Source organism: Epinephelus fuscoguttatus, linkage group LG12 (genome assembly GCF_011397635.1).
Source record: "Epinephelus fuscoguttatus linkage group LG12, E.fuscoguttatus.final_Chr_v1".
Lineage (NCBI taxonomy): Eukaryota > Metazoa > Chordata > Actinopteri > Perciformes > Serranidae > Epinephelus > Epinephelus fuscoguttatus.
The window spans coordinates 29,922,706-29,935,122 of record NC_064763.1 but is presented as its reverse complement, the minus strand read 5'-3'; the positions used below and the strand labels follow the sequence as shown (position 1 = coordinate 29,935,122).

Below are 12,417 nucleotides of genomic sequence, written 5' to 3'. Positions count from 1 at the left end.
AGATGCACTTTAACTTCAGCACCTTCTTTGTTAAACGTTCTGTCTCTTTAAAAGCAATGAAGTGACTGAATAAACTTATTTGTTATGCCTATTGTACGATATAAATATGATCATTACAAAGGACTGTTACCTGAAACGTCTCTACTTTCCGCTGCTTCTGAGAGAAAAGAAAAAAACCCAGAAGATTTACATAATATGAGTGAGAGTTTTATATTCCTCTAATGAGCTGGTTGTAGAAATCACAGAAGGGCTATGATAATAATGAGATGCATGTTGACACAGGCTAGCCTTTTCCTCTGCAGCAGCATCACCCAGTGGAGTTAAGGGTTTATTACAGTATACTAATGTGAAATTATGTTTCAGAACCATCTTTGAAAGGCTGCTTTGTTCAGATCATGTCAGCATGTATGTCCCATAAAATAAATTCCTCGTGCACGGGTCTTTCAAATATAAACTGTTGTTTCTCTTTAAAGCCACTCAGCTCAGACACAGTGTTTACCCTCCTGCTCCAGGCCAGAGGGAAACAGCCCTCACGTGATTGGTGCAGAGGTGGGCTGGTACTCAGAAGATGCATCCGATTGGTCCCTCGCTGTGAATCACATTGACTTTCAGAGGCAAAATGCAGAATGACTGCAGTGCCTTTTAATTGGAGACACTGATGATATATAAACACACACACACACCCCCACACACACACATCACATATAATACAGTGACAGACAAAATCCCCTATCACATGTTAGAGTTAATCATTAGCAGTGTATCAGTGTTCACATCTTTGGGTGTCAACAAGCCATTTCTTAGCATTAAAAATTTAAATGAGTGACACAATGGAGACTCTCTAATTGTTTGAATTTTGTTGTTACATTTGCACATTACCAACACAAAGAAACATGTGCATGAAAAATAAACAAAAGTTTCAGCAGCAAAGCAAAACTCCAGGTAACAAACACGTCCACAACCATTCTAGTGTCGTCGTCTGTTTGTGACAAGGAAAATATTAAGCGCACTTAGGCCTATGGCAGATGTGATGCAAGGCCCTTATGTTCCCTGTGGTCATGGATCCTAACCATAGACTGTATAAAATAATGGACAACAGCACCAGGGCCTCCCATTGGTTTGTGGACTTCCATTTTAAAGCCACTAGTTTGGCACTTTAGCCGACGCCAAAGATATTTCTAGGTATAGTTAACTGTGATAATGCTAATGCTAATTTTTGCTACCAATCAGGCTTAAAAATGTACTTACCAGAAAACAGGGGGTCTTTGTAGAGGGTCTTTTACTACAACTCTGAACAACAACTTTTTAGATGACCAAAACATTACAATTACTTTCCTGAACTGAAATACCTGAACTGAAACAGCAAAAGCTACGGCTACACCTATAGACCAAATCACTGTGATGTTTTTCTAACACTTCCTGGTAGATGACTGACAGTTGTTTCGCATTGTGTATATATCAGACAAACTTATTTATTTCTTTTGTCATTTTCAGCCGTAACTGTAATGTTCTAACATATATATAATTAAACATGTGGTCTGACTGATCTTACATTTCTGCTGTGCCTAGTTTATGTAGGCCACTGTGTTGCTTTGCGATCATCTTTGATAAACCAAATCTACCAGCACGAAAGCTAAATAATGTACTGCTGTGGACAGGGGCCGCAACAATATTTATTTCAGCCACCCAAAAAGACCCACCAAAAAACTTGTATAGGTTTAATTTTATGCTATATCTGGAATATTTTCTCTGCTTTACTTTACACACGAACTGACTGAGACAGCAGTAGACCAGCAACTCCTGTCACTGGAGTCTGGTGGCTTTAAGATAACAGCTTCAGCTAGGGAGGACTGCCTGATGAAAAGATAAAGTGGTGAAAATAATCATCATATAGCGTTAACTTAAACTGATACTTAAATATATTTTTAAGTGGGACTTTCTTAGTTAGCCAAACACCACCCAATTGCTCAGTGCAGTTTGATTTTATGTGTCTGGCACGAGAGTTTTCTACCTGGAAGTTATTGTAAACAAGCATTGTGATTCATTCTATAGACTGATTTTGGGTGGATGTCACAGTATAGTCACAGTAGTTGTGCGTGCTTCAGGATGGCAGGAAAACACTGCAAATGTGTGAGATACCCAGGAAAAATGTCTTGCTGTATTCATAGGCTGTATGGCTGTGCCACTGAATGTCCAAATAGGAATACCAAAAAAAAAAACACCTTCATTTTTATAGAAAACTGTTGCTGAAGACGCTGTTAGTCAAACAGTGACACACAAAAAAGACTTGCACTGATGATGATGATGATGCTATGATGATTGGTGGTGGTGGGGTCCCTTTGCATGTCTCTGCCCAGGGGCCCATTATCTCATAATCTGCCCATGTCTGTAACTGCTGGATGTGTCATAACTCAGTAACTTCCCAACACATTCGCCATATTAAGTTTATAAGATGATGATGTTGTGCATACAGCTCGTTGCACTGTCCAGGAGCGACCAAAGAAATCAATGAATGCAGGTCTCATCAATAATTTATCATCAATAAACAAATAACATCATGATAATCACACTATAAATGTGTAATAATCTTGTTATTGTTTGATTTTGGTTTTTTGAATTTGCCTGCTCTGTGTTTTAGAACCAATGGTAGTTTTTTGGTTGCCATGGTATTTTAGCCTGACATCGAAACGTGATGTTCCAAAATGGAACTCGGAATCACCACCAAAGACCTCGGAACACACAGAAACTGGTAAGTAGACCCTCTCTCCACAATTCAGCAGAGTTTTACACAAGTATTGGAGAGACACACACACGATTTTTCGGAGACATTCCTATCGAGTACGCTCACAAAACAACATGGACGCTGAGACGTCAAAAACTCTACATTCTCTGAACCCAGAGAACGATTCATGTAAGTGTGAAATCCTGTCAAACAGCTTCACCTGTTTTTACATGCAAAAAGTACTTATTGTCACTTTTTCTGTAGTTCAGCGTGTTTTTCATGCAAAAATTTGAATATTTGTCAGTGCAGTCAAAATATTTTAACCTGTTTACAAAGTCATTAACTTGATTTCTTCTGAATGTTTGATACAGTTGTGCTGATGCTGAATAAGTTCCCTGGTCCATCAGAAAACCGATTTGTTTGTCCTTTTCTGTGGACGCCTTTGAGGAAAACAGCTCCACGAGTTCAAGGTAAGAAAGCACGACTAGTTGATTTACAAATGGTCATTTAATGGGTTGAGTCTTCCTTTAAGTACAGTGACTTAAATGTACTTAGTCACTTGCTGACACTGATAACGGTGTAGACATAGCGATGGTGGGTAGTCATGTAGGACATCTGACTTTTATGCAGGAGATCAAACTCTGTGTCTTGTCACAGACCTGAAATTCACTTTGTAAACTGTGACCTTGTAACAGTCTCTACCTGACCTTATCATACAGTATTTTACATGTGCAGATGTTGTGGGTAAAACAGTTAAATTTGAAACTGGTGGGACTGAACATCACAAAACAATGTTGTTAAACTTAATACAGACTTTCACAGAATCATTTAAGATCAACAAGTTGATGTAAAGTGGATTTCTCTTGTTTGTAGAGTTCAAACCCAAGATCTGCCAGGGAGAAGACTCTGAGGTGACAAGCCACAAAAGAAAGATCAGCTTGGATCACCCAGAGTCACCCAGAAAAAGGCAGCGAGGTAGCAGTGAGCCCACTGAAGTGGCAGTGGAGACTGTGCAGGCCAAGGGGACGAAGAGGAAGGCCAGCACCCAAACCAAGACCCCCAGTAAGAAACAGAGGGGTGACCACTGTGACGCAAACACTGACAAGCCCACTGAGGTGTCAGTGGTGGGCGTCACAGAGACTGAGGGTCGGACGGAGGTCTTTGCTGAGCACATGCCAGCAACAGAGACTCCCAGGACGCCAAGAAGGGACAGCGGCTGTGAAGTCTCCCCGAGCTCCAGCAGCCCTTCAGCCTCCCAACAGAACAACGGGAGTGCGTCCGACTCAGTCAGCTCCAGCAGAGGTAAGCTGATAGTGTGAGAAATAATTAGATGACTGTATGTGAGTGTGTGTTTGTGAAGTGGACAGCCGAGACAGCCCCATGAACAGTTACTATGTCCACACTCTCGCTAATTGCTTGCTTGCTGGTTGTTTACACTTGTATTCAGCCCTGTCCACTTGTGATCAGATCACTCGAGATACATGTTAATACCAGATATAAACAGGCTCAGTGTTAGACGTTGCTCACAACTGACTGTTGTGTGTTTGTGTGTGTGTGCAGCCAACTTTGAGGCCAAGTACCTGCAGCTTCATAAGCTCGGAGAAGGAGGCTTTGGTTCGGTCTATGCTGGAGTAAGGAAGTCCGACAGTTTACCGGTCAGTATAACATCCGTATTCTCACATCACACATACACACAAAGTCATCACTCCCTGTACTAACCAAAGCACTGGTGATTCTGTCCTGTAGGTGGCGATCAAATGCATCCCTAAAGCTCGTGCCAAATATCGGCAAGTGGTGAGTGACTTAATCTGATGTCTCAGCATCAACTGTTAAAATCATGGTTGAACTTTTTTCACTTTGTTGTTACTCTGTTGTTGACGAGGAAAACACACATTCACAACCACCTCTATTAAAACACAATGTTTTTCTGCATTTTGCTTCTTTCAGATGATAGACGGAATGGTGTACTCACTCCCTCTGGAGGCGGTCCTAATGATGAGGGTGGTCGGACGACAAAATTTGGTGGGACAGTCTGCTGCTGTCACATTGTTGGACTGGTATGATCTGGGCCAGGAGATTCTCCTGGTCATGGAGAGACCAGTCCCCTCTATGGACCTGTTGGACTATGTCAACAGCTGTGATTCTCTGACAGAAGATCAGGCTAAGGTACTGAAACTGGTTGGAGCATGTTTTCATATCTGCGTGTGGTGTTCCCTTAAAACTGTGCCAAGCTTACAATTTTCAGTGTTGTCAGTGTCTGTGGAGAGTTGAGGGCTGCTATCACACCTACATTTTTAAAATTTGGTGCATACAAAAACCTAAATCTTAAACTTGTTTCATATTTAGTTACCACTGTCTCATAGTCCACATTTATAAAGGGTTCCTAAGTTGTAAGTAATGACGTTATTATTAGTTAATAGATTATATAGTGATGCTGGACTGTTTTTGCAGTGTGTATTGAGTCGTCCCAAACAGCCAATGTTAGCTCTAAGCTTGCCAGCAATCCTTTTTGTCTTGTCTCTGTAAGTCCATGAATTGGAGTCATAAAGCCTCAAGATGAGAGCAAAGCTTCTGCTGGAGCAGAAACATTTTCTTGCCTCACTTTGTGCAACCCTTTGTGGATCCAAATTTGCATCAACATGGACTTTATTTGCAGTCCGGCTTCACGCTCAGTTCAGAAACACCTTTACACCCAGGCGCCCTTACATTGTGTTATCTTTGGTGTCACCAGCGTTTAAATGTCATTGTTCTCAGCTCAGTTCTCAAATGGACGTAACTGAACTTTGAGCAACACTTTTGTGTGGAAGCTGCAACATTGTCACATAATGTGAAAGTACCACCCTACACTCCCTTCGTCACTCCACTATAACTCATCTGTTTGTCTTTGTCTCTGTCTCAGAACATCATGAAGCAGCTGGTGGAAGCATGCATCAAGATGCACTCGGTGGGAGTCTTCCATCGGGACATCAAAACAGACAATGTCCTCATTGAGACCAGCTCCGATGTCCCCCGAGTGCGGATCATTGATTTTGGATGTGGCTGCTTCATTGAGAATGAACCCTGCCGTGTCTTTGCTGGTACGATGTCTGCCTTCTGCTCCTGCTCTTCATCCATCTGTTGATCTCTGGAGCGATGACCTTCATTGAAAACTCACTCCTCATTCTTTGTTTCTCTCTGTCTCCATGTGTGTGTCTGTGTATTGTAGGAACATTTGCATACGTACCACCAGAGTACCTGAGACACAGAACATATGAGGCCGGTCCCACCACAGTCTGGCAGCTGGGCGCGCTGCTGCATGACATGCTGGTGGATCAGTTCACCACCTACAGCTTTCTCCGCAAAGGTTTAAAGTCCAGCAGGCAGTTGTCTAGAAGTAAGACAATGCTGTTGTCAATACAGCACCTGAGTTTTGCTACTGACAATAACTGCAGCTCCCACCCTAATCTCTGCTTCGTTCTCTGCCCTCTCTCTTCTAAGGCTGCCTGAATTTGTTGAATGTGTGTTTGGCTGTGGACCCAGAGGATCGCCCCACTCTGGAGCAGATGCAGCAGCTCCCCTGGCTCAGATAATCCTGAAACAACCACCACTAAAGGCCACTAAAGTTGGCCTACCTGCCTGGGCTGCCACCGCTCTCTGAACACATCTTGCCAAATGCAAGATGAAATGAGTTATGAATGTTATTAATGAGTCTGAAAGACGACTATGCTGCTATTCACTTGCACTCTGCTGCAAGCATCATACTTGCTGTTGTACATTTCTGTATATGTTTATGTTGCCTTTTCTTTGTCGTGGAAGAGCATAAGAAGGACACTGCTCCTATGTATTTCCGCTTCTTTTTGTTGCTGGCCTGCCGTCCACTCCTGCCCTGTTCCTCTCTCTGGTTGCAGATGTATGTGACCCGCAGGTTACGGCACATTTTTTAAACTGCTCTTGGTCAAACAGCTGTCTAAAGGCTTTTGACAGATGTGAAAAACACACAGAAAATTGAATGTGTTGTGAAACTTTGATGATAAGTTTCGGAGTTGGTGTTTTAAATGTGATTGACATGATGTGAGGTCATAGTTTGACAGTGCGTGAAAAAGGATATATTTCATGTATTCTGTCGTACTGTGCACAATGTATACCTATGTGATATTTTTCTCCCTGTTGTATATCTGTAATAAACATCTGAAAACAGATTTGTCAGTGTGTGGGCAATTTTCCCCATACAACAGACTAAAATTTAACACACTTCAAACACTGAAAATATGTCATTAATATAGAAAATATGGATTTTTTCACACTGGTCCTGCACACATGCATGCGCACAATACTATGAAATAATACACACATTGTTATAACAAGGAGTTGCCTTAGAAAAGAAAATAGATAAAAAGAAAGAAAAAAAATCACAGAATCACGATCCTATGGGATGTCACTCCTCTTATCCAGAAAAAAATCAATTAATCAAACCATTCCGCAGTCTTCTGCAGAGCCTTGACATGCTCACTTCAGTGAAAAGAGAGGAGGAGCGCACACCAGGGTTGGAGAGGTGCTGACCGTTGATGAAAAAATACAAATTTGAAAAAAGATGTCAGGTGCACACTCTAAGACCCGATGCAAAAATATTTTCTTTTATTCAAGTACCAACGTTTCAACTAGACTGTCTTCATCAGGGTTTTACAAGACACTGAGCTACCAAACATTTATAGGACACACATGTGAGCTCTATGATGAGAGGGAGTGTCTTCAATTACAGGCACATGCCATGGGAGGAGCTGACAATCAACACAAATTGCCACACAGGTGAGACAGGAAAAAAAGCACAATAAGATCAAGGCTCAATTTCCATTCAAGTATAATCTTAAAGACTAAAAAAGACAGAATATAGACAATTCAAAAGTACAATTCAAAAACACATACATTCTTTTCAGTTATCAAAAAGTAGTAGACAATAAAAAGTACCATTATTTTAAATACAGTCAAATCAGGAAGAGAAAAATGCATTTAGACACCACTTACAGTGGAAAAGGACAGAATACCCCTGTTTTTTTGAAAAATGAATTCCTATAGGAGGGGGAGTCTGCAAAACAATTGTTAGGACTTTGAAAAAAGACCTCTAGATACAAGAAACATAACTGTTAATGATTTAGTGGAAAATTTTGAATACAGTTTTAGAAAAAGAATTTTTAGGAAAAAATTGAATGTAGAGAAAATCTATTTACAATAGTAATGGTAAATAATTGAAATAGAAAAAAGTTAAATTCTGGGAATTTTGGAAAAATGTTAAAGGATTTAGAACAATCTACATATAAGGAAGTCAAGGATAAAGGATTAGAAAATGCATCACGATGCCTATAAGTCATAGGACAATCTAGAGTCAATAGAAGTTTTAGTTCTAGAAGTTTTATTTATTTTCTCAACAGCAGAGTCCAATTGTAGCTCCTTGTAACCACGCTCTTTAAATTTACCTTTCATTTTTTGCATATTTTTAGAGAAATCAGAAGGATCTTTGCAAATGCATTTCAACCTACAAAACTGGCTAAAGGGTAAACTGGTTTTCAAGGGAAGAGGGTGACAGCTGTCAGCTCTTAAGAGACTATTGCGATCAGTGGGTTTTGTATATAAGTCTGTGTACAATGTATTATTTCTCCGAATGATCCATGTGTCAAGAAAATTAATCGTCTCCAAATCAAACTGCATAGTAAACCTCAGATGTTCAGAGCCAGAATTCAGAAAGTTGCAAAAAGACTGTAGCTGATCACTAGTGCCACTAAAAATGTAAAATATGTCATCTATGTATCTTTTGTATACCAGAATGTTAGGCAGAAAAGGATTATTATCACTATTTAGTATTCTCAGTCTTTCCAAATAACCGAAATAAAGACTAGCAAAGTTGCAGGACATATTGAAGCCCATAGCCACGCCGTTACGTTGCAAGAAGAAATCATCCTGAAACATAAAAAAGTTGTGAGTGAGGACCATCTCAGTAAGAGTGAGAATACAGTGATTTGAAGGGCATAGATTTGGGTCATGTGAGTTTAAAAAATACTCAAGGGCTTGGATGGCTCCTTCGTGAGGAACATTAGTGTACAAGGACTCTACATCAAATGTAACTAGTATGGAGTTTTCAGGAAGGGGGTCTAAGGACTCCAATATAGAAATTGTATGACCAGTATCTTTAACATAGGAGGGAAGTTTTTCAGCCAAGGGCTTCATAAAATAATCAACAAAGGTAGAATTAGCAGAAGTAAGGGAGTTAATACCCGACACAATAGGTCTTCCAGGTGGGTGTAAAGGGTTTTTATGTACTTTCGGGAGGGTATAAAAGACGGGAATTTTGGGGTATTGAACTGTTAAATAATCATATTCCTTCTTCGTAATTTCTCCTGAACTTAGAAAACCTTCAAGGACCTCTGAAACAGTAGCTTTAAATTGGGGGGTGGGGTCTCCTAGTAAGGAGATGTAAAAGTTAGTATCTTGTAATTGTCTGGAGCACTCTGTAACATAGTCATCTCTATTAAGGACGACCACGGCCCCACCCTTGTCAGCTGAGCGAATTATAATAGAGGGGTCAGATTCAAGGTCAAATAAGGCTTGTCTTTCCGCTCTGCTGAGGTTGTTATAAGTTAGTCATTTTTGTTGCACAGTAAATCTTCAGCACCCCTCTCTACTAGTCTGCAGAATGTTTCTACTGAAGAGTTACGATTAGAGGGGGGAACAAAATGGCTTTTCCCTTTAAAGGGCGTGCTTGAACTTAATTGCTCCCGCCCTGAGTCTGAGGTAACACTAGTCTGTGGGAAGGGTTCAATAGTACTGGTAGAAGAGAAAAAATTCTCTCAGTCTTATGCTTCTGAAAAAATGAAACAAATCAATTTTAACATCAAAGTCTTTGGATTGGTTAGTAGGGACAAAACTAAGGCCTCTACTCAACAAACTCAAATGGTCAGAGGTGAGGACCTTACTTGAAAGATTTATAATGTTCAGGTCTGTTTCCTGGTGAACAGGCGAGTCTCTGGTCTCCGTGGACGCCAGCCTCTTCCTTCTCCCACGCCGGATGGGCCATCTCTTAAATGCTCACTTCAGTGAACACAAACTCGATAGGCACAGGGTTATGATGTGCCTCTCACGCTGGCTCCTGACTCCTGGCTGTGCAAAATGCCGTTTGAGAAAAGTGGTTGTTTGAGTAGAAATTACTATCATCAGGTTTAGGTCTTCATTAGGGGGTGACTGATCACAGTGCCTTGGTCTCTGCTGGCTCTGCACTTTATACAAACTGAGTCTTTGTGCATTTTTAGTGGCTAATTTCTCCGCAAGAGAATCAAACTAAGTGTTGTCTAATGCATAAACTCCTGCCCACACAGGTGGGGAAAAAAAGTTGAATTCCATTTCAGTCTTGGGCCTTCATCAGGCATCATATTCCCAACACAGAATACTGTCTTTATAATAATAGAGTCATAAGCTGCAAAGGCCTAATGAAACTGCTGCCTCTGTGTGGTGTTATAAACTTGTGAAGGCTTGTTCCCAGTAAATGTTTAGTTCCTTATAGTCAGTGAACGCCGTCAAATAAAAGCTGTGTATTTGTCTTTTTAAGGAAAAGGACAACTAGCCTATTTGAAGAACAACCTGACACATATACAGATACATAACACATTAAAACGGGATTGTTTTGGAACTCAAAATGTTAAATACCAGTATTAGTCTACGCACATCAGATAATAAATAATATCAGCAGTAAAATAATAAACCAAAGTATATCAGTATGCATTCATTAATTCTAATACAGACATGGTTTTTAACTAACCTTTACTTCAACAGCATAAAAGAATTCCTGAAATCATGGCTTTCTTTTTGTGGCCCCATCTGACCAACCCTCTGAGAAATTTCTGGGGGTCGCTGCTGTACAGGACAAAGAAAGCGCATCAGTCAATAACTGGTTCAGTTTTACAAACTGGAAAATAAACCCAGCTTGGGAATCAAACAGCTCAGGTGGCTGTCTACAAGGTAAAAATGATGACAAAATAAAAATGAATGCGAGAAAAAACACTGGCTCTTTTTTCTTTCTGTTTGTTTACACAGTGAAAACAGCATGTATATCAACACAACACAGTATATCTACACTGTCAATTCTGTGCAATATTTATTTATTCCCCAAAGTGAACCTCACTGCAAAATATCCTTTACTAATATTCTTTGCAGTATGCCTCTCTATGGTATCTGCCTTTGCAGGGCAACACTGTTTAAACTGTTCTTACATTGTTTTTAATTTTGATACCACACACCATGTATTACATCTGATGTGCAATTATCCTGTACAGCTGTCAATATATACCCATACATATATTCATATATACATGTTATTTTTTTCCATATGTGCATAAGTGAAAGTTGTATATAGTGTGGAGGTGTGTGTGTGTGTGTGTGTGTGTGTGTGTGTGTGTGTGTGTGTGTGTGTGGGTCACCATAAAATCACCTCCACCTGTTGACTATCAGTCTCAGTTTTGTTTATAACACACAAAGGAAGAGTAGGGCGACTTAATTCCTTATTTTTGTCCAGTTTTGTTGCAGAGCATCATGTAAGGTTTGTTTGCAATAAAAAAGAACCCATTTGCATAAATATAACTGGTAATTATAACTGGTTAGGCCAGCACTGGAATTCTATGACAGGTCTTTATGATCTGTGATGCATGTTGGAGTGGTCAGCCTGTGATAATCACAAAATAACTACAAATAAAAAAAATAAAATTCCTATTTAATTTTCAAAGTTTTAGTGCAACTGTGAAACTGCACCTACTTAGGGCAACAAAAAGTTAATCTTGGGTGCGTCAGTCAATGGATAACCAAGAAAGGACGGCAGAAGAGAAAAATTAATAATACAAAAAAGTTCATAAAAACTGCAGCAAACGTTTCAGTCCTTGACTTTATCAGTTATTTTTCTGCACTTTGAGCACCCTTCTTTTTGCGCACGAATGTCCTAAATAAACTGACATTTCTTTGCAGTGATCTCAGCATGTGAACCTTTTCTGTGGCTGTCCAGTCCAGTTGCATTGGTGTGCAGGTATCTCTTCTGCTGTCCTGTTTAATTTTCAAGCCATTTTTATGTTAATTGGTTCAACAGTGTTTTACTTGATACAATTCATATTTTCACATTTTGGCACAATTATAAATTATCCAGCCGTGGGAAGTAATTAAGTGCATTTACTTAAGTATTGTACTTATTTATTAACACTTATTGATGAACATGTTATTTACTTAAGTAGTATTTATTGCTTTTTTTTTTTTTTTTTTTTTTTTTACCTCACTGCATTTATCTAACAGCTCCAGTTATTTTGCAGATTGATATAGTACACTCAGAACATTTGATAAGCTGATAAAATGGGATGCATTTTCATACATTGAATGTAACATATAAAGCTCCACCTCCACCTGCAGCAGCATTAAAATGCAGATTAAACATTTATACATTGATAATGATCCAGTAATATCATATCACACTCTTACAGGAGCCAATCAGACTCCAGGGTGGCAGTTCAAGTCCCTGTCTGGACCAAATATGGAGCGTGGACTGGTAGCTGGAGAAGTGCCAGTTTGCCTCTTTGGCACTACCAAAGTGAGCAAGGCACCAAACCCTCAACTGCGTGGGGCACCTGTCCTTGGGCAGCCCCCTCGCTCTGACATCTCTCCATTTAATGCATGTATAAGTCCTGTTTGTGCAT

General features: G+C 39.9%; 1 protein-coding gene across 1 annotated transcript; it reads left to right on the top strand.

Moving 5' to 3' along the window:
• Positions 1-3,313: 3,313 nt before the first annotated feature.
• Positions 3,314-6,291, top strand: LOC125898623 (serine/threonine-protein kinase pim-2-like). The gene is made up of 9 exons (XM_049592468.1): positions 3,314-3,320; positions 3,596-3,879; positions 3,985-4,018; positions 4,283-4,377; positions 4,469-4,516; positions 4,670-4,888; positions 5,622-5,799; positions 5,928-6,095; positions 6,200-6,291. Exons 1-9 carry the CDS (start codon positions 3,314-3,316, stop codon positions 6,289-6,291), a joined length of 1,125 nt encoding a protein of 374 aa, XP_049448425.1.
• The last annotated feature ends 6,126 nt before the right edge of the window (positions 6,292-12,417 follow it).

Coding starts and splice junctions, on each gene's coding strand:
- LOC125898623 (XM_049592468.1), top strand. Junction 3,880..3,984: donor AGACTGAGGGTCGGACGGAG/GTCTTTGCTGAG, acceptor GCCTCCCAACAG/AACAACGGGAGTGCGTCCGA. Junction 6,096..6,199: donor CAGCAGGCAGTTGTCTAGAA/GTAAGACAATGC, acceptor CTCTCTTCTAAG/GCTGCCTGAATTTGTTGAAT.